General features: G+C 46.6%; 1 protein-coding gene across 1 annotated transcript in view; it reads right to left on the bottom strand.

The window, feature by feature from the left end:
- The window catches only part of LOC115099616 (IgGFc-binding protein-like), a 277,960-nt gene that overhangs the window by 39,279 nt on the left and 216,617 nt on the right, over positions 1-22,064 (bottom strand). The window contains exons 63-75 of the mRNA XM_029617348.1: positions 21,605-21,679; positions 20,749-20,823; positions 18,880-18,954; positions 18,024-18,098; positions 16,155-16,229; positions 15,299-15,373; positions 13,049-13,180; positions 8,546-8,620; positions 7,688-7,765; positions 6,829-6,906; positions 2,826-2,900; positions 1,353-1,600; positions 245-422 (exon numbers count right to left, since the gene is read on the bottom strand). Of these exons, the coding sequence (XP_029473208.1) occupies positions 245-422; positions 1,353-1,600; positions 2,826-2,900; positions 6,829-6,906; positions 7,688-7,765; positions 8,546-8,620; positions 13,049-13,180; positions 15,299-15,373; positions 16,155-16,229; positions 18,024-18,098; positions 18,880-18,954; positions 20,749-20,823; positions 21,605-21,679 (1,314 nt within the window). The remainder of the gene's footprint in view (positions 1-244; positions 423-1,352; positions 1,601-2,825; positions 2,901-6,828; positions 6,907-7,687; positions 7,766-8,545; positions 8,621-13,048; positions 13,181-15,298; positions 15,374-16,154; positions 16,230-18,023; positions 18,099-18,879; positions 18,955-20,748; positions 20,824-21,604; positions 21,680-22,064) is intronic.

Here is a 22,064-nt window from a genome sequence, read left to right as displayed (position 1 = left end):
CCTTGGATGATTCAGGGTGACCTGAACAGTTGCACTATGGCATACCGTGAGCATGAATCATCCTTGAAAACATGAAGCATCTTCACTTCAAATGGGTTTCTCAGGTGCACAAACCCTGCAAGATCATTTGAAAATCGGAACCTGGCAAGGTATGGCTGGAGGAGAGGGTCGGGCCGGGTGGGGGGAGAGAGGGAGGGGGGAAGAGGAGGCCTGGGGTGTTCTGGTTGGTGGAAATATGACTTACCACATAAGCCACAAAGCTGGCCCATGTAAAGCGATGGCACAGTGACATCCACATAATGATTGCCATCAAATCTGACCCAGAGCTGAAAGTCAGTTCCCACCAGGACGTAGCTGCCACTCATTTGAATGGTAATCCTGTTTCCAATTGACACGGGTAGATTTACCTTTATTCCATTTACCTGTAGACCATATTAACATATATTTACAATCATCCCTTTACATATCCAAGCGTTCCTTTAATCCAGTTTTTGTTCACTTTATAAATTAAATGCCACAGTCGCCTGCATTTTAAAAGCTTGCTTTGTTTTCCTTCTTAGCTTTAGTTGCAAAAAAAAAAAAGCAAATAGTTAAATAATTTTTAGTGTTTTAAAGTACATCAGGCAAAAAATGCAATACACCTTCCCGTTTTCGAACCCCGAGAGCTGCTCTTTCCTTCTCATCTGCCGTCCGAACTACTCATTACTACTTGGGTCCTGGTGATCGCCCACTTGATGGCTCAAGCTAATATGCCCACAAGAAACTTTCTGATAATGGGAGAATATTTTAAGCCGTTAAGGTTTTAGAAAAAAGAAACAGTTTTCAGTGTTTGCCACGCAAGCGCCAGAGGTCACCTTTACCCCAGACCCTCAGTTTGTGCTCACCCTTCAGGGATGACATGGGCCTCTCTCACATAAATAGGAGGAGGTGGTTTTCCCCACCCTTAAAGATTTAATGCAAAGTTATTTGCTGAGCAATTTTAGGGTCACCGTGAATCCCACACATGACGGAAATCCCCCCCAAAAAGAATTTTTGGTACATGCAGCCAGATGCTCAAACAGCAATACCAAAACCGAATAAGTGTAATCAAAAGCCCAAGCTGGGATAAAACATATAAATGTAAAAAAATAAGACTGAATCTTATTCATGGTGAGCTGCCTTCTGGGTACTGCACAGCCAGCTCTGCTGAGCCCGGCAGGATGCTGAGGGACCGTGATAGAGGAGTCCGGGGCTTGCTTTCTGAACGATGCGATTTCTCCTTTATAATTGTTTTACCGGCTTTGATGCTGGCTCAGCTAAAGGGCTGCCCTGATGGAGAATGCGTGCTAGCAAAGGAGAGGAACGCCTCTTACATGCACTTTCTTGTTTTTCAGCAAAGTGATCAGGTTGTTGTGCACCAACACATGGACCGATTTCACGTAGGACACTTTGGTGTTTGAACCTCTGTGTTCGTTGCTGGTGGAGACATCGAAGAACGAAAGACGGGTGGACTGGTTGCAGAGTCTGGAGAGAGTGTAAGTGCAGTTTCCCATGTAATGATGGACTCTGTTGTCAAAAGTGTTATAGTGAGGGTCCCCTGAGGCACTGCAAGTACCACGGCCTGAAAGGAATTACTGTATTAATATGGCGGCAGGCTTTTAGCAAGACTCGTTAAGCTAGTGCATCTCCTGTCTGCTTCTTAATGCTAAATAACAAAAGAGGCCAATGCACAAAGATGCAAAACTCGGCAAAAAAACCCAAATAGTTTTCATGTAAAAAACTTTGTAAAACAAAGGTAAAAATGGATGCTTTGGGCCTGATTTTCAAAAGCATTTACACGTTCTTAAAGCTGAGCTTAAAGTGTGTAAATGCACTTTATCCATGAAGCGGGCTTCTGAAACTCACTACAATATATGCCATTGAATTGTCAATAGGTTTTACATGTGGAAATGCATTTTACGCCCATCAGTGGTTTCTGAAAATTCCTTCAATAGCATTTTACATTTACACGCTTGACTCATCTCTGGGGCAAAAATGTTTTTGTGTGATAAACAGTTTGGTCAAAAAAAAAAATATATCATCAAACTCGGCTTTGCAGTAGTAAAGGTTTGGGTTAGTCCACTATGTGTGAAAGTTCATTAAAGTGCCACATTAATGAACTGCTACGATGCAAAATCATGCAAAGCAGCTTAATAATGTGACGTTTTGTGAAAACAGGCGTATGAAAAAAAGTCTTCCCAGGCCTGTTTTCACAAAGAAAATAACAGCACTTTAACGAGATTCCCCCCCCAGTGAGTCACGTGAACTGCACGGGGATTTGAAGGGGCCCTGGGGCTGTGTTTGGTTACCTACTTGCACCATCCTAATTAAAATTCCCCTGTTGGTCTCATGGACCTCATTCAAACTCCAAGCCCCTTGCAGGCCTCAAACATAAAATCCAAACGCTGGAAAGCAAGCTCAGCCCTCTTTTCTGACCAACCCCATCTCGTCCCTCAAAAGGGGGGTGGGCGGTGGTTCTTCTGGGGGCAGGAATGATCCTTGCTTGCTCCTGCCCCACCAGCACCGGCTGACCTCGGGGTAGTTTATTGGCCTCTAAGGGACATTTTTGTTTTTTTTAAAAACTTGCACACAAAATCCAAATTAGACTAAGCCGAATATTCATCAGCACTGGGGCTCCGAAACCCAGACTTGTGGCATTGACCTGGGCAGAAAATGAAAAATAACTTTTAGTAGTTCGGCGGGCATATTTAATGGCATTTGCAACTCATTCAAATGCCTAATTACTAACGTCCCTGGGCCCCTGGTTGTTGTGGAAGTGGTTGTCTGGCTCTTCTCTGTAGACTTGCCTGATGTTGACAACGCGGTGGTGATGCTGGTGGTAGTGGAAGATGGGACTGTGGTTTCTGTGGTGGGACCAACAGCTGTGAAGGGAGGGAAAAGATATCACGCGTGAATTACAGGTGACTGCAAACTGCAGGACTGTTTCTTCTTTTAACTGTTAAAACCTGTGCACATTTCCCCACGGCAGACTGAATTTTCTCCGATATTCAAATTCCGTGAGCAGATTCTTTTCAGTGAAATCTAAAATTTGATGTCACTGAAACCTTGACACTTTTAAAGTATCAGCACAGGCAAAAGAAGAATCCCGGTGGACAAATTAGGGCTGGCAGATTTACGTATTCTGGCCCACAAACACAAAATGGAATAAGCCTTTAGAACACAAGACTCTCATCTCCATCTTTTAATTTTATTTCAATTTTGAAACAATATTATTTAGTGCGTAAAGTTCCTGAAGGTTCCTCTGCTTAAGCCACCCCCGCAAACTGTGAGTCTAGCTAAATCGGGGTAGTGCTGCGCTGGCCCTCACATGTATCATCATACACGAGACAGCCTGCAAATATGCGCCTAGGGACAGTGACTTTCAGGCCCACACCTAGGGACGCGGCACACGTGTATGCGCGCCTGGCCGCATGCACACGTGTGCCAAATATTAAGGGGGCAGGCACATGGGCGCACACATCCCGCCTCTCCCTGGTAAATTAGGGGATTTTTAAAATGGGTGCGCGTCAATGTTATTCCCAGTTTTACCAGTTCGTCCCCAGTTCACCCAGTTAAGAGAGAGGTCCTCCAAACCCCCTAGTTTAATGTCCTTCACTTCCCCTAATTAGCTCCGACCAATTTCTCGTGAGCAAAAATGTTTGGTTTCATTAGCCTGAGAGCACTACTTTCTTTGATGCAAAAAGCCTATCAATGTTATGCTCACAACAAGGCAATCCTCAGACAGAACATTGGAGCAGCAGGCACACAAACTTTCTCACACACTAACACACTTGCGTATTCACTCTCATTCTCACAAGCACACAAAAGCGCGCGCACATACACACACTCACTCCCCAGACTCTCATGCAGACTCACTCAGTTTTCCTCCTTTTACACACACACACACACACACACACACACACACACGGCAGCAATGCAATTATTCCATACCCTAGAACACTAATACACCACACCTACTGGGGTTAATAGAAAAAAGCCCTACAGAAAAACTACATGCCAGCAGAAATACCACACCTCATTTATTCAGGATGAACACAGACCGACCCTTACCTAACACAGAACAGGGGACTACAAATTAGAAACAGAAACATGCAGACAAAAATAAAATGGAAAATCTGAGAAACCAGACTCTGAACAGTGGAATACTGCAGAAAGAATAAAATACACATATGTAATACACATTTCCAAATATAACATATGCCAATCACCAAAAATTCAAAATACATTTTTTTCACCTTTGTTGTCTGATCTTATTTTTCTAATTGGTTGGTCCTAGGCTTTTTTTTTCCCCCCACATACCCTTATTTGGTCTTTTGTTTCTGGGGGGTTTTTCTTCACTTGTCTTTTCCCTTCATCACTCCATTCACACCCACACACTATCAGTCACACACACACACATATCCCCACCCACTCACTCACACACACACACACACACACACACACACATCCCCAGCCACCCACTCACTCACACACACACACACACACACATCCCCACCCACTCACACACACACACACACAGAGGCTCTCAAACACCACCTCCACACACATAGCCTCTCACCTACCCTCAAACACACACCCAGGCTCTCACCCACCCACAGGCTCTTACCCTCACCCCCACACACAGAGGCAGGTACCCACCCACATACACATGAATCCATAGGATCTCACCCAGCCCCACACACACACACACACACACACAGCTTTCCACTCACCCACCCCCATACATACACAGGTTCTCAACCCCCACATACATACAGACTCTCTCACAAACACCCACAGCATCTCACCCACCCAGGGTGAGAAGGAGTCACCCACCCACACACACAAGCACAGGCAGTCACCACCACCTAACTTCTCAGCCAGCCACACACATACCCAAGGGGCCTGAGCCTCATCTTCGGCCACCAGCAGGATGGAGTGCTGGTGGCCTCCGCATCTTCTCTCACACTCTCTCTCTCTCTTTCTCTTCAGCCACCGTGGGACAGGCTCCGTGGTGGTCTGCCGAGTCGCGCAGTGGGCAGCAGGAGTTGCATTGATCAGAAGATCAGCTCTTGCTGCTGCTGCTGCGGGGCTGATCTTACGGTGAGAAACTGTCAGACCGGCCCCAGGGCAGCAGGAGATGACGTGGGGATAAGCATGACCCCTGCCGCCAGGGAGGAGGTGTAAGGGAGGTGTGATGCCACTTTTTTGAGCTGGGCAGGAGTTTGATTTATCCCTGCCTGATCCGATCCCTGCGCGGGGGACCAAAAGCTGTACGCGGCTGCTAAAAAAACAAAAAAAAAGGTTTGGGTGCGGCCACACAAGCAGAGGGAACAGTGACCCTGGCCCTTAAAGCCCCGCACATTTGCCCAGTGTTTCTTTTTAAATTGTTTTACCTACATGCCATCCACAGCAGAAGTAAATTTACACAGCAGGGGACCGTGGGCGCGGGCCAGGTCGCGTCGGTATTTAGGTGCACATCTCTGGTTCATGCCCGAAGAAACGCCCATGCTCTGCCCGATTCATGCCCACGCCCCTTTTTTAAAAAATCCCAAGAGGTGCGCACTGTGGGAGATAAGTGCGTATCTCTGCGACTTTTAAAATCCGCTCGGCGCGCACAAGCCTGATTTATTGGCACATCCCCCAATTAATGCGTGCACTGAGCCTTTACAATTCACCTTTATTTGCGTAAGTCCACTTTGCAAATTATCCTGGCAAAAATATGTGCACACAGTCATACCCGCTGTTTGGTGCATGTAAATGTTTCAACTCAAAAAGTGTGCACATAAATCCCAACCCCGCCCAGACTCCACCCCCTTGAACACCTCTACCCATGTGCATAAAATTGCACATACAGAGTGTGCACACTCAGTTTTATGCACGCATCAGTTGCACAACTTCCTAAAGGGCCAGTTCTGTGTGTGGAGTACTAGTTTAACCTGCAAAAGTCGCTTTCAAAATTGCTCTCAAAATACACATGGGGTAGATTTTAAAAGATTGTGTGCGGGCGCACATGTACACCTGATTTTATAACTTGCGCACGTCAGCGTGCGCGAGGGGGTGCACAATTGTGCACATTGTGTGTGCCGTGCCGCGCAGCCTTCCCCCGTTCCCTTCCCCCTAGCCTGATCCTCCCACCTCTTCCCCTAACCTTTCCCCCCCCAGCTCTACTCTAACCCTCCCCCCAAATTTTTGTTTTACCTTTTGCGCCTGCCTCCGGGTGTCCCGGGGCTTTACGCACATCGACGGGCCTTTTGAAAATAAGCCTAGCGTGCGTAAGGCCGGTTACGCGCGTAACCTTTTGAAAATCCAGCCCACAGTTTTTACTAAAAAGAAGTTAAGTTCAATAAACAGGCTATTTTAGAATTTTACATTCAAAGAAAGGAACGCGGGGAATAAGACAAAACAAGCTTGAAAATGTTTTAAAGGCTTAGGCAGATATTGCTGCTTTTAGATGGGGGGCCTTAATGCTACTGAATTGGAATTTCACTTCCCTAAATGCACTGGCATAGTAACCATTAGACAGATTAGATTAGTGCTTCTCCAGGCACAACTAGCCAGTCAGGATTTCAAGATTTCCTCAATGAACACAGATAAGACAAATGTGCATACAATACAAGCAGTGCATACAAATTCACCTCATTCATATAAGATACCCTGAAAATCTGCCTGGCTAGGTGTATCCCGAGGACTGAGTTGAGAACCCATGGATTAGATTATTACCTACGTCTTGCACCCGAATTCTGGCCAGCTTTAAAAACTTCTGTTCTTAGGTTTCTTTAGATCTGAATTAGCAACGGTTAGATCTACCTGTGATTGTCGATTCTGCAGTGCTGGTTGTTGGCTCCGGAGGCAGAGTAGTGGTTTCTGTGGTGGTGGTGGTTTCATCTAAAATGTAAAAATAAACATACACACGGGTTAATGCGACTCCAACATTGCTCTATGCTTCAACGGCAAGAGGAAATGTGGGACAAAGGATTTGTATTCACAAATAAGCGTGGGAGTAGCTTGCTTGTTGCAGCAGTTACTACCCCAAACCAATTAAGCCTGATACTTCACTTTGAATACATATACAGCGCAGCTCACTGCTTCAACGGCATGTGGGAATGAAGAAAAGAGGATTTATATTCAGACAACAACCAACAAGGACTAAATTGCACAGGCTAGGTAAACAAATAAGCGTGGGAGTAGCTTGCTTATTGCGGCGGTTACTACCCCTAACCAATTAGGCTTGATACTTTACTTTTATGCAGCTCCAGCACTGCTCTCTACATCATTGGCAGGAGTGGAAGGAAATTAGAACCAAAAAGTTACCAATAAGGGCCCTGACCTCAGCAGTCAGAGTAACAGCTAAGTATGAGAAAAATAACCGTGAAAGATTGCTGGGCAGACTGGATGGGCCGTTTGGTCTTCTTCTGCCGTCATTTCTATGTTTCTATGTTTCTAACACACATAAGACAAATTTGCATACAATAAAAGCAGTGCATACAAATTCATCTCATTCATACTAGATATCTTGAAAATCTGACTGGCTAGGTGTGTCCCACGGACTGGGTTGAGAACCCATGGATTAGATTATTACCTATGTCTTGCACCCGAACTCTGGCCAGCTTTAAAAACTTCTGTTCTTAGGTTTCTTTAGATCTGAATTAGCAACGGTTAGATCTACCTGTGATTGTCGATTCTGCAGTGCTGGTTGTTGGCTCCGGAGGCAGAGTAGTGGTTTCTGTGGTGGTGGTGGTTTCATCTAAAATGTAAAAATAAACATACACACGGGTTAATGCGACTCCAACATTGCTCTATGCTTCAACGGCAAGAGGAAATGTGGGACAAAGGATTTGTATTCACAATAAGCGTGGGAGTAGCTTGCTTGTTGCAGCAGTTACTACCCCAAACCAATTAAGCCTGATAGTTCACTTTGAATACATATACAGCGCAGCTCACTGCTTCAACGGCATGTGGGAATGAAGAAAATAGGATTTATAATCAGACAACAACCAACAAGGACTAAATTGCACAGGCTAGGTAAACAAATAAGCATGGGAGTAGCTTGCGTATTGCAGCGGTTACTACCCCTAACCAATTAGGCTTGATACTTCACTTTTATGCAGCTCCAGCACTGCTCTCTACATCAATGGCAGGAGTGGAAGGAAATTAGAACCAAAAAGTTACCAATAAGGGCCCTGACCTCAGTGGTCAGAGTAACAGCTAAGTATGAGAAAAATAACCGTGAAAGATTGCTAGACAGACTGGATGGGCCGTTTGGTCTTCTTCTGCCGTGATTTCTATGTTTCTATGTTTCTAACACACATAAGACAAATTTGCATACAATACAAGCAGTGCATACAAATTCATCTCATTCATATTAGATATCCTGAAAATCTGACTGGCTAGGTGTGTCCCACGGACTGAGTTGAGAACCCATGGATTAGATTATTACCTACGTCTTGCACCCGAACTCTGGCCAGCTTTAAAAACTTCTGTTCTTAGGTCTCTTTAGATCTGAATTAAAAATGGTTAGATCTACCTGTGATTGTCGATTGTGCAGTGCTGGTTGTTGGCTCTGAAGGCAGAGTAGTGGTTTCTGTGGTGGTTGTTTCATCTAAAATGTAAAAATAAACATACACACGGTTAATGCGACTCCAAGTTTGCTCTATGCTTCAACGGCAAGAGGAAATGTGGGACAAAGGATTTGTATTCACAAATAAGCATGGGAGTTGTTATGATTGTCCAAATCCGGAAGTGGATCCTTAGGCCGACCGACCCGGAGGGGACGGTCAGGAGGCAGACTCACACTGGGTAGATGAAGCTTCACCTGGAAACCCGTGACCCCTCCAGAGAAGCCGTGGAGGCCCGGGTCGCTAGGACTTAGGAGTCTTCACCCTGGAAGTCCGAGGTCCCCCCGGGAGGAGCCCGTAGGAACCCGGACCGCTGGGACTTAGGCGAAGAACTGAAGAAACCCAGGAACAGAGTGCGGACCGAAGATCAAGGCAGGCGGTGGACAAGCAGAAGTCAGGATCACGAACCAGAAGTCAAGGCAGGCGGCAGGCAAAACAGAAGTCAGGGTCACGAACCAGAAGTCAAGGCAGGCAGCAGGCAAAACAGAAGTCAGGGTCACGAACCAGAAGTCAAGGCAGGCGGCAGGCAAAACAGAAGTCAGGGTCAGGCAGGTAGAATCCAAGACAGGCAGCAGAAATCAGGAACCGGGAAATCAGAAGGCAACTAGTACTTCGTAGAAGGAACCTCGTTGCAAGGCAATTTGAAAAGCCCCGGTCCCCGGTTTAAATCCCCTACCCCGGCGTCTGACGTCATCGGGGGCGTGTCAGCACATCCGGGTGCTGACATTGAAAACGTGGGGCCCTGCGCGCGCGCGTTCCCCCGACAAGGGGCGAAGTCTTCGGCGGCGTCTCCCTCATGGGGACGCCGCTGCCATGCGGCCTGGAGGGCCACGAATCGGGCGTTCTGTGGCGCGGATCTGGCGTTCTGTGGCGTGGGAGGAAGCGGTAAGTGCCCGGTCACTATCCTAGTGACCGGGATCGTAACAGTACCCCCCCTTTTATGCCCCCTCCGAAGAGGACCAGGCCTCCCGGGATTATCCAAGTGAAACTGAGTCAGCAGAGACTTGTCCAAGATATTCCGTGCAGGTTCCCAGGAGTCTTCTTCAGGACCACAGCCCTCCCATGCAAGTAAGTACTCCCATCGGCGATTGTGAAAACGCACATCTCGTACTTCATGTACTTGGGAAACAGGTTCCTCCGGAGAAGAGGTTGTGATATCATCTGGAGTAAGACGATGAAAACGAGAGTACACCACCGGTTTTAAAAGGGATACGTGAAACACATTGTGGATACCTAACGATGATGGGAGGCGCAGCTTATAGGATACCAAGCCTATTCGTTCAACCACAGGAAAAGGACCACAGAATTTAGGGCGCAACTTGCGAGAGTGACCTGGGAATTGAAGGTTCTTGGTGCTTAGCCACACCTTCATACCGGGCAACAATTCTGGAGCGGGCCGTCGATGACGATTCACCACTTTCCGTGTCCTTTGAGCGGCTATGGAGAGTCGCTGCTGAAAAGTCTTCCAGAGTTGAAGAAGCTGAGTGGCCAATGATTGGACTACAGGAGAAGGAACATCCACAGGAAGTGGTACCGGAGGTCTGAGATGACGTCCAAAGACGGTCCGGAATGGAGACTGACCTGTGACGGAATGCTGATGGTTATTGTACGCAAATTCTGCCCATGGTAGCAGGGAGACCCAATTGTCCCTCTTCTCAGAGATGTAACTGCGAAGAAAAAGTTTGAGGGACCGATTCATCCGTTCGGTCTGTCCATTACTTTGAGGATGGAACGCGGTGGACAGATTCAACTGAACTCCAAATTTCTTACATATGGCATGCCAGTAGCGAGCTGTGAATTGAGACCCACGGTCAGATACTATGCTCTGTGGGAGACCATGAGCTCGGAAAATATGTTGTATGAATAGGCATGCCAATTCTGGAGCAGATGGAAGTTTGGGCAGGGGTACTAGGTGGACCATTTTAGAGAACCCATCCACGGTAACCCAAATCACAGTATTACCCTCTGACGGAGGCAAATCCACCACGAAATCCGTGGCTATGTGGGTCCAAGGTTCCGTGGGAATAGGCAGAGGCTGTATAAGCCCCCAGGGTTGACCTACGACAGGTTTCTGTCTGGCACAGACTGGGCAAGATGCTACATATTCGTATACGTCCTGTCGCACTCGAGGCCACCAATAGTATCGATTTAACAGAGACAAAGTCCTTTCTCGACTGGCGTGGCCTCCCGTGAGGGAGTCATGGGCCCACTCCAGTACCTTCCTTCACTCTCGTCTAGGTACTATCACTCTTCCAGGAGTGGAGATACTGGTGCTGGCGAGGAAGACCTTAGCTGGATTGATGATGTACTGCGGAGGGTCATCCTTTTCTTCAAAAATGGTATTCCGGGAAAGTGCGTCGGCTCGTATATTCTTCGATGCAGGCCGATACTTGAGAATGAAATCAAACCGACTAAAAAATAGTGACCAGCGAGCTTGCCTGGGATTAAGGCGCTGGGCTTGTGAAAGGAACTCCAAGTTCTTATGGTCCGTATATACCATGACCGGATGTTGAGCTCCCTCCAGCCATTGCCTCCATTCTTCGAACGCCAATTTAATGGCTAGGAGCTCCTTATCGCCGATCCCATAGTTGCTCTCGGCCGGCGTGAATTTTTTGGAGAAATAGGAGCATGGTAACAAATTCCCCGAGCTGGAGTACTGAGACAGAACTGCTCCTACCGCCACACTAGAAGCATCCACCTCAACCACGAAAGGGCGTAGCGGATCAGGATGGTGTAGACAAGTTTCCAACAAAAAGGCGTCTTTTAAATCTAGAAATGCTTTACAAGCTTCAGGAGTCCAGTGTTGCGTATCAGCTCCCTTCTTAGTTAGGGCGGTCAGTGGTGCTACAAGTCGTGAATAACTTGGGATAAAGTGCCTGTAAAAGTTGGCGAAGCCAAGGAAGCGTTGTAACGCTTTTAGGCCCACCGGTTGAGGCCACTTCTTAATTGCAGATACCTTGTCAGGGTCCATGCTGAAACCAGTAGCGGAAACAATATAACCCAAAAAGGGCAAAGAATCCCGCTCAAATAGACATTTCTCCAACCTTCCGTAGAGGTGCTGATCCCGAAGAATCTGAAGTACTTGTCGAACTTGACGTCGATGGGTGTTCAAATCTTGTGAGAAAATGAGGACATCGTCCAAATATACTATAACGCAGGAGTTGAGCAGATCCCTAAGTATTTCGTTCATTAGATGCTGGAATACTGCAGGAGCATTGCATAAGCCGAACGGCATGACCAAGTACTCGTAGTGTCCGTCCCGGGTATTGAAGGCGGTCTTCCACTGATCCCCGGGACGGATGCGGACCAAGTTGTAGGCCCCCCTGAGGTCCAGCTTCGTAAAGACTCGCACCTCTTGGAGCTTGTCTAACAATTCGGGAATCAAAGGTAGCGGATACCGGTTCTTCCTGGTAATAGCATTCAAACCCCGATAATCAATGCAGGGCCGCAATGAGCCATCTTTTTTAGCCACAAAAAATAATCCCGCCCCTGCAGGTGATTTGGATGTCCGAATGAATCCCTTGGCGAGATTTTCCTTGATATAGTCCAACATGGCCTTGGTCTCAGGCTGAGAGAGAGGATACACCCTACCCCGGGGTGGTACTGCACCGGGAAGAAGCTCGATAGCACAGTCGAAAGGACGATGGTGTGGTAGTAATTCCGCCTTTTCCTTAGAGAAGACATCGGAGAAGTCACTGTACGGACCCGGAAGCAGTGACCCGGTGTCTGCCAATGGAATGGGTGGAACCACTGTGGCCTTAATGCATGACTGAAAACAATGAGGGCTCCATTGGGTGATCTGTAAGTCCTCCCAGCGAATTACTGGAGAATGTTGCTGCAACCAGGGCAGACCAAGGACTATTGGGTGCACTGACCTTTCTAAGACTAGGAACGAAATCATCTCTTCATGTAATAGTCCCATCTGGAGTGTAATCGGAGTGGTGGCAAGAGAAATGCTACCAGGCAAGGGAGTTCCATGAATGGAGGTAACACGCAGTGGGGGTTCACGGGGTTGCGTGGTTAATTGAAGTTGCTGCACGAGTGCCTGGGTGATAAAATTACCCCCAGCCCCGGAGTCAATCAGGGCCCGTGTCTCAAACGAACCTCCCGTGACCTTCAGGGTTACCGGTACTGTACATTGAGAAGCAGCATTGAAATAGCCCAGGAGACACTCCTCACTCACTCCTAGGCGTGGGCGTTTCCCGGCCGTTCCTTACATTGAGAGAGGAAGTGTCCCTTTCCGCCGCAATACAGACACAATCCCAATGTCCGGCGGCGGCAGCACTCCTCTTCAGATAGAGAAGTTCTCCCTAACTGCATAGGTTCCTCAGATGAGGGTTCAGCGGAAACTCCTGTGGACCGAGGCACCGATGTGAACGGCCTCGAAGGAGCAGGACCCAGTGATGACATACGCCGTGGAAGGCGCATCTCCTTGGCTCTCTGCTGCAGACGCTGATCAATGCGTCCCGCGAGTTCAATCAGCGTGTCTAGGTCCTCAGGCAGGTCCCTGGCGGCCAGGACATCTTTTATGCGACCCGCCAGGCCTTCGAGGAAGATCACTCACAAAGCATCATCACGCCAGCCCACCACTATAGCGAGCGTGCGGAATTCCAAGGCGTACTCGGCCAGAGTACGGGCACCCTGCCGGATTTGTAATAGTTCAGAAGTTGCGGAAGTCTGACGACTGGGTTCATCAAAGGCTGCTCGAAAATTAGCCATGAAGAGATCCAGATTAGTGAGAGTGGTATCGCTCTTCTCCCACATGGGTGATGCCCAGTTCAGGGCCTTGCCATCCAGCAAGGAAAAAATGTATGCGACCTTGACGGAATCCGTAGGGAATTGGTTAGGAAGCAAAGCAAACCGCACAAAACACTGGTTTAGGAAGCCGCGACACCCCTTGGCGTCCCCTGCGTAACGTGTCGGGGCAGGCAGCTGCGTGGGCGTCTGGAGCGTGACAACCGGAGCGGGTGCGGGCACCGGAACGGGTGCAGGAGGCTCGGCATCCATTCGGGTAGCCATCCGCTCCACCGTGGCTACTAAGGAATCCAGCACCTGTTGGTGCTGTACCAGTCGCTGAGCGAGCCCTGGAATGGCCTGGAGACCAGCGAGATCTGCCGGATCCATGGCCTTGCAAACTGTTATGATTGTCCAAATCCGGAAGTGGATCCTTAGGCCGACCGACCCGGAGGGGACGGTCGGGAGGCAGACTCACACTGGGTAGATGAAGCTTCACCTGGAAACCCGTGACCCCTCCAGAGAAGCCGTGGAGGCCCGGGTCGCTAGGACTTAGGAGTCTTCACCCTGGAAGTCCGAGGTCCCCCCGGGAGGAGCCCGTAGGAACCCGGACCGCTGGGACTTAGGCGAAGAACTGAAGAAACCCAGGAACAGAGTGCGGACCGAAGATCAAGGCAGGCGGTGGACAAGCAGAAGTCAGGATCACGAACCAGAAGTCAAGGCAGGCGGCAGGCAAAACAGAAGTCAGGGTCACGAACCAGAAGTCAAGGCAGGCGGCAGGCAAAACAGAAGTCAGGGTCACGAACCAGAAGTCAAGGCAGGCGGCAGGCAAAACAGAAGTCAGGGTCAGGCAGGTAGAATCCAAGACAGGCAGCAGAAATCAGGAACCGGGAAATCAGAAGGCAACTAGTACTTCGTAGAAGGAACCTCGTTGCAAGGCAATTTGAAAAGCCCCGGTCCCCGGTTTAAATCCCCTACCCCGGCGTCTGACGTCATCGGGGGCGTGTCAGCACATCCGGGTGCTGACATTGAAAACGCGGGGCCCTGCGCGCGCGCGCGCGTTGCCCCAACGAGGGGCGGAGTCTTCGGCGGCGTCTCCCTCGTGGGGACGCTGCTGCCATGCGGCCTGGAGGGCCGCAAATCGGGCGTTCTGTGGCGCGGATCGGGCGTTCTATGGCGCAGGAGGAAGCGGTAAGTGCCCGGTCACTATCCTAGTGACCGGGATCGTAACAGGAGTAGCTTGCTTGTTGCGGCAGTTACTACCCCAAACCAATTAAGCCTGATACTTCACTTTGAATACATATACAGCGCAGCTCACTGCTTCAACATTGGGTGGGAATGAAGAAAAGAGGATTTATATTCAGACAACAACTAACAAGGACTAAATTGCACAGGCTAGGTAAACAAATAAGCGTGGGAGTAGCTTGCTTATTGCAGTGGTTACTACCCCTAACCAATTAGGTTACTACCCCAAACCAATTAGGGGTAGTAACCAATTTCACTTTTATGAAGCTCCAGCACTGCTCTCTACATCAATGGCAGGGGTGGAAGGAAATTAGAACCAAAAAGTTACCAATAAGGGCCCTGACCTCAGCGGTCAGAGTAACAGATAAGTATGAGAAAAATAACCGTGAAAGATTGCTGGGCAGACTAGATGGGCAGTTTGGTCTTCTTCTGCCATCATTTCTATGTTTCTATGATTCTAACACACAAAAGACAAATTTGCATACAATAAAAGCAGTGCATACAAATTCATCTCATTCATACTAGATATCTTGAAAATCTGACTGGCTAGGTGTGTCCCACGGACTGGGTTGAGAACCCATGAATTAAATTATCACCTATGTCTTGCACCCGAACTCTGGCCCGCTTTAAAAACTTCTGTTCTTAGGTTTCTTTAGATCTGAATTAAAAATGGTTAGATCTACCTGTGATTGTCGATTCTGCAGTGCTGGTTGTTGGCTCCGGAGGCAGAGTAGTGGTTTCTGTGGTGGTTGTATCATCTAAAATGTAAAAATAAACATACACACGGTTAATATGACTCCAACATTGTTCTATGTTTCAACGGCAAGAGGAAATGGAGGACATAGGATTTGTATTCACAAATAAGCATGGGAGTAGCTTGCTTGTTGCGGCAGTTACTACCCCAAACCAATTAAGCCTGATACTTCACTTTGAATACAAATACAGTGCAGCTCACTGCTTCAACAGCAGGTGGGAATGAAGAAAAGAGGATTTATATTCAGACAACAACCAACAAGGACTAAATTGCACAGGCTAGGTAAACAAATAAGCGTGGGAGTAGCTTGCTTATTGCGGCGGTTACTACCCCTAACCAATTAGGCTTGATACTTCACTTTTATGCAGCTCCAGCACTGCTCTCTACATCAATGGCAGGGGTGGAAGGAAATTAGAACCAAAAAGTTACCAATAAGGGCCCTGACCTCAGCGGTCAGAGTAACAGATAAGTATGAGAAAAATAACCGTGAAAGATTGCTGGGCAGACTGGATGGGCCGTTTGGTCTTCTTCTGCCGTGATTTCTATGTTTCTATGTTTCTAACACACATAAGACAAATTTGCATACAATACAAGCAGTGCATACAAATTCATCTCATTCATATTAGATATCCTGAAAATCTGACTGGCTAGGTGTGTCCCGCGGACTGGGTTGAGAACCCATGGATTAGATTATTACCTATATCTTGCACCCGAACTCTGGCCAGCTTTAAAAAACTTCTGTTCTTAGGTTTCTTTAGATCTGAATTAACAACGCTTAGATCTACCTGTGATTGTCGATTGTGCAGTGCTGGTTGTTGGCTCCGGAGGCAGAGTAGTGGTTTCTGTGGTGGTTGGTTCATCTAAAATGTAAAAAGAGAAAGAAAAGAAAATATAAGCCAAAGGTTATGCAGCGACAGTTTTAGCACGTGTAACATATTCCAGAGACCTAAAAGTTGTTTAGACTCAAAGTTCAGGGAATTTTTAAAAACTCGGTTCTTAATGTATATGGAACATTAAACCATTAATAGTCAGTTATGCTTCCATGGGACAGGTCAAGCCAGAATTAGTGGCACATTATTGGCCTTGATTTCTAGTTAATTGGAGTGTGGGTGGCTGTAGGACACACACCTGGGTGAAGAGAAGATGCCACAGCATATTTCAGGTGCATAGAAGAATGTAATGTTCTAATAACCCAGGGGTTTTACAAGAGCTCAGAGCAGTAAGAAGGACCCGATAACACCTTAGTGACCTTTGTGATGATGCACATACAATTACAGCTTGTGGGAACCTACATCTCTCATACCATTACCCTCACCAGCTTCACAACCATGTCCCTTTCAAAGGAGGCCCTTGTCAAGAGAGAGAGAGATTCAGTCTGCTCTAAAATAGCTCCTGCTCATCTTAGTTTGTTAAAACAAGATTACATCAATTTGCAGGCCCCTATTTGAATTCATAGTAACGCAGTAAATGATGGCAGGAAAAGATCAAATTGCGCAGATGGGAGTATAAATTCCCATATTCATCCCAACACCAGCTCCTAACCCCCATGTCTTTTACCTGAACCTGCAACCGTTTTCCTACCATTGCCCTGTATTATCAGTCCCAAGCATGCACAGACTCTGTTAAAGTGTAAATCCCAACCCCGCCCAGACTCCACCCCCTTGAACACCTCTACCCATGTGCATAAAATTGCACATACAGAGTATGCACACTCAGTTTTATGCACGCATCAGTTGCACAACTTTCTAAAGGGCCATTTCTGCGTGTGAAGCACTATTTTAACCTGCAAAAGTCGCTTTCAAAATTGCTCTCAAAATGCACACGGGGTAGATTTTAAAAGTTTGTTTGCGGGCGCACATGTACACCTGATTTTATAACTTGCGCACGTCGGCGCGCGCAATGGCTTGCACAGTTGTGCGCCTTGCGCATGCCGAGCCGCGCAGCCTTCCCCCATTCCCTTCCCCCTAACCTGACCTTCCCACCCCTTCCCCTAACCTTTCCCCCCCAGCCCTACTCTAACCCCCCAAAAAATTTTGTTTTACCTTTTGCGCCTGCCTCCGGGTGTCCCGGGGCTTTACTCACGTTGCCGGGCCTTTTGAAAATAAGCCTAGCGTGCGTAAGGCCGGTTACGCACGTAACCTTTTGAAAATCCGGCCCACAGTTTTTACCAAAAAGAAGTTAAGTTCAATAAACAGGCTATTTTAGAATTTTAAATTCAAAGAAAGGAAAGCGGGGAATAAGACAAAACAAGCTTGAAAGTTAATGTTTTTAAGGCTTAGGCAGGTATTGCTGCTTTTAAATGGGGGCCTTAATACTACTGAATTTGAATTTCACTTCCCTACGTGCATGGGCATAATAACCATTAGACAGATTAGATTAGTGCTTCTCCAGGCACACCTAGCCAGTCAGGTTTTCAGGATTTCCTCAATGGGCACACATACGACACATTTGCATACAATACAAGCAGTGCATACATATTCACCTCATTCATATAAGATATCCTGAAAATCTGCCTGGCTAGGTGTATCCCGAGGACTGAGTTGAGAACCCATGGATTAGATTATTACCTACGTCTTGCACCCGAACTCTGGCCAGCTTTAAAATCTTCTGTTCTTAGGTTTCTTTAGATCTGAATTAAAAATGGTTAGATCTACCTGTGATTGTCGATTCTGCAGTGCTGGTTGTTGGCTCCGGAGGCAGAGTAGTGGTTTCTGTGGTGGTTGTATCATCTAAAATGTAAAAATAAACATACACACGGTTAATGCGACTCCAACATTGCTCTATGTTTCAACGGCAAGAGGAAATGGAGGACAAATGATTTGTATTCACAAATAAGCATGGGAGTAGCTTGCTTGTTGCAGCAGTTTCTACCCCAAACCAATTAAGCCTGATACTTCACTTTGAATACAAATACAGTGCAGCTCACTGCTTCAACAGCGGGTGGGAATGAAGAAAAGAGGATTTATATTCAGACAACAACCAACAAGGACTAAATTGTACAGGCTAGGTAAACAAATAAGCATGGGAGTAGCTTGCTTATTGCGGCGGTTACTACCCCTAACCAATTAGGCTTGATACTTCACTTTTATGCAGCTCCAGCACTGCTCTCTACATCAATGGCAGGGGTGGAAGGAAATTAGAACCAAAAAGTTACCAATAAGGGCCCTGACCTCAGCGGTCAGAGTAACAGATAAGTATGAGAAAAATAACCGTGAAAGATTGCTGGGCAGACTGGATGGGCCGTTTGGTCTTCTTCTGCCGTCATTTCTATGTTTCTATGTTTCTAACACACATAAGACAAATTTGCATACAATACAAGCAGTGCATACAAATTCATCTCATTCATATTAGATATCCTGAAAATCTGACTGGCTAGGTGTGTCCCGCGGACTGGGTTGAGAACCCATGGATTAGATTATTACCTATATCTTGCACCCAAACTCTGGCCAGCTTTAAAAAACTTCTGTTCTTAAGTTTCTTTAGATCTGAATTAACAACGCTTAGATCTACCTGTGATTGTCGATTGTGCAGTGCTGGTTGTTGGCTCCGGAGGCAGAGTAGTGGTTTCTGTGGTGGTTGGTTCATCTAAAATGTAAAAAGAGAAAGAAAAGAAAATATAAGCCAAAGGTTATGCAGCGACAGTTTTAGCACGTGTAACATATTCCAGAGACCTAAAAATTGTTTAGACTCAAAGTTCAGGGAATTTTTTAAAACTCGGTTCTTAATGTATATGGAACATTAAACCATTAATAGTCAGTTATGCTTCCATGGGACAGGTCAAGCCAGAATTAGTGGCACATTATTGGCCTTGATTTCTAGTTAATTGGAGTGTGGGTGGCTGTAGGACACACACCTGGGTGAAGAGAAGATGCCACAGCATATTTCAGGTGCATAGAAGAATGTAATGTTCTAATAACCCAGGGGTTTTACAAGAGCTCAGAGCAGTAAGAAGGACCCGATAACACCTTAGTGACCTTTGTGATGATGCACATACAATTACAGCTTGTGGGAACCTACATCTCTCATCCCATTACCCTCACCAGCTTCACAACCATGTCCCTTTCAAAAGAGGCCCATTTCAAGAGAGAGAGAGATTCAGTATGCTCTAAAATAGCTCCTGCTCATCTTAGTTTGTTAAAACAAGATTACATCAATTTGCAGGCCCCTATTTGAATTCATAGTGACGCAGTAAATGATGGCAGGAAAAGATCAAATTGCGCAGATGGGAGTATAAATTCCCATATTCATCCCAACACCAGCTCCTAACCCCCATGTCTTTTACCTGAACCTGCAACCGTTTTCCTACCATTGCCCTGTATTATCAGTCCCAAGCATGCCCAGACTCTGTTAAAGTGTAAATCCCAACCCCGCCCAGACTCCACCCCTTTGAACACCTCTACCCAGGTGCATAAAATTGCACATACAGAGTATGCACACTCAGTTTTATGCACGCATCAGTTGCACAACTTTCTAAAGGGCCATTTCTGCGTGTGAAGCACTATTTTAACCTGCAAAAGTCACTTTCAAAATTGCTCTCAAAATGCACACGGGGTAGATTTTAAAAGTTTGTGTGCGGGCGCACATGTACACCTGATTTTATAACTTGCGCACGTCGGCGAGCGCAATGGCGTGCACAGTTGTGCGCCTTGCGCATGCCGAGCCGCGCAGCCTTCCCCCATTCCCTTCCCCCTAACCTGACCTTCCCACCCCTTCCCCTAACCTTTCCCCCCCAGCCCTACTCTAACCCCCCCAAAAAGTTTGTTTTACCTTTTGCGCCTGCCTCCGGGTGTCCCGGGGCTTTACTCACGTCGCCGGGCCTTTTGAAAATAAGCCTAGTGTGCGTAAGGCCGGTTACACGCATAACCTTTTGAAAATCCGGCCCACAGTTTTTACCAAAAAGAAGTTAAGTTCAATAAACAGGCTATTTTAGAATTTTAAATTCAAAGAAAGGAAAGCGGGGAATAAGACAAAACAAGCTTGAAAGTTAATGTTTTAAAGGCTTAGGCAGGTATTGCTGCTTTTAAATGGGGGCCTTAATACTACTGAATTTGAATTTCACTTCCCTACGTGCATGGGCATAATAACCATTAGACAGATTAGATTAGTGCTTCTCCAGGCACACCTAGCCAGTCAGGTTTTCAGGATTTCCTCAATGGGCACACATACGACACATTTGCATACAATACAAGCAGTGCATACAAATCCACCTCATTCATATAAGATATCCTGAAAATCTGCCTGGCTAGGTGTATCCCGAGGACTGAGTTGAGAACCCATGGATTAGATTATTACCTACGTCTTGCACCCGAACTCTGGCCAGCTTTAAAATCTTCTGTTCTTAGGTTTCTTTAGATCTGAATTAAAAATGGTTAGATCTACCTGTGATTGTCGATTCTGCAGTGCTGGTTGTTGGCTCCGGAGGCAGAGTAGTGGTTTCTGTGGTGGTTGTATCATCTAAAATGTAAAAATAAACATACACACGGTTAATGCGACTCCAACATTGCTCTATGTTTCAACGGCAAGAGGAAATGGAGGACAAATGATTTGTATTCACAAATAAGCATGGGAGTAGCTTGCTTGTTGCAGCAGTTTCTACCCCAAACCAATTAAGCCTGATACTTCACTTTGAATACAAATACAGTGCAGCTCACTGCTTCAACAGCGGGTGGGAATGAAGAAAAGAGGATTTATATTCAGACAACAACCAACAAGGACTAAATTGTACAGGCTAGGTAAACAAATAAGCATGGGAGTAGCTTGCTTATTGCGGCGGTTACTACCCCTAACCAATTAGGCTTGATACTTCACTTTTATGCAGCTCCAGCACTGCTCTCTACATCAATGGCAGGGGTGGAAGGAAATTAGAACCAAAAAGTTACCAATAAGGGCCCTGACCTCAGCGGTCAGAGTAACAGATAAGTATGAGAAAAATAACCGTGAAAGATTGCTGGGCAGACTGGATGGGCCGTTTGGTCTTCTTCTGCCGTCATTTCTATGTTTCTATGTTTCTAACACACATAAGACAAATTTGCATACAATACAAGCAGTGCATACAAATTCATCTCATTCATATTAGATATCCTGAAAATCTGACTGGCTAGGTGTGTCCCGCGGACTGGGTTGAGAACCCATGGATTAGATTATTACCTATATCTTGCACCCGAACTCTGGCCAGCTTTAAAAAACTTCTGTTCTTAAGTTTCTTTAGATCTGAATTAACAACGCTTAGATCTACCTGTGATTGTCGATTGTGCAGTGCTGGTTGTTGGCTCCGGAGGCAGAGTAGTGGTTTCTGTGGTGGTTGGTTCATCTAAAATGTAAAAAGAGAAAGAAAAGAAAATATAAGCCAAAGGTTATGCAGCGACAGTTTTAGCACGTGTAACATATTCCAGAGACCTAAAAATTGTTTAGACTCAAAGTTCAGGGAATTTTTTAAAACTCGGTTCTTAATGTATATGGAACATTAAACCATTAATAGTCAGTTATGCTTCCATGGGACAGGTCAAGCCAGAATTAGTGGCACATTATTGGCCTTGATTTCTAGTTAATTGGAGTGTGGGTGGCTGTAGGACACACACCTGGGTGAAGAGAAGATGCCACAGCATATTTCAGGTGCACAGAAGAATGTAATGTTCTAATAACCCAGGGGTTTTACAAGAGCTCAGAGCAGTAAGAAGGACCCGATAACACCTTAG

The sequence above is a fragment of the Rhinatrema bivittatum genome, chromosome 9 (genome assembly GCF_901001135.1).
Source record: "Rhinatrema bivittatum chromosome 9, aRhiBiv1.1, whole genome shotgun sequence".
Lineage (NCBI taxonomy): Eukaryota > Metazoa > Chordata > Amphibia > Gymnophiona > Rhinatrematidae > Rhinatrema > Rhinatrema bivittatum.
The sequence above is the reverse complement of the archived record's forward strand: the minus strand, read 5'-3'. Positions and strand labels throughout refer to the sequence as shown.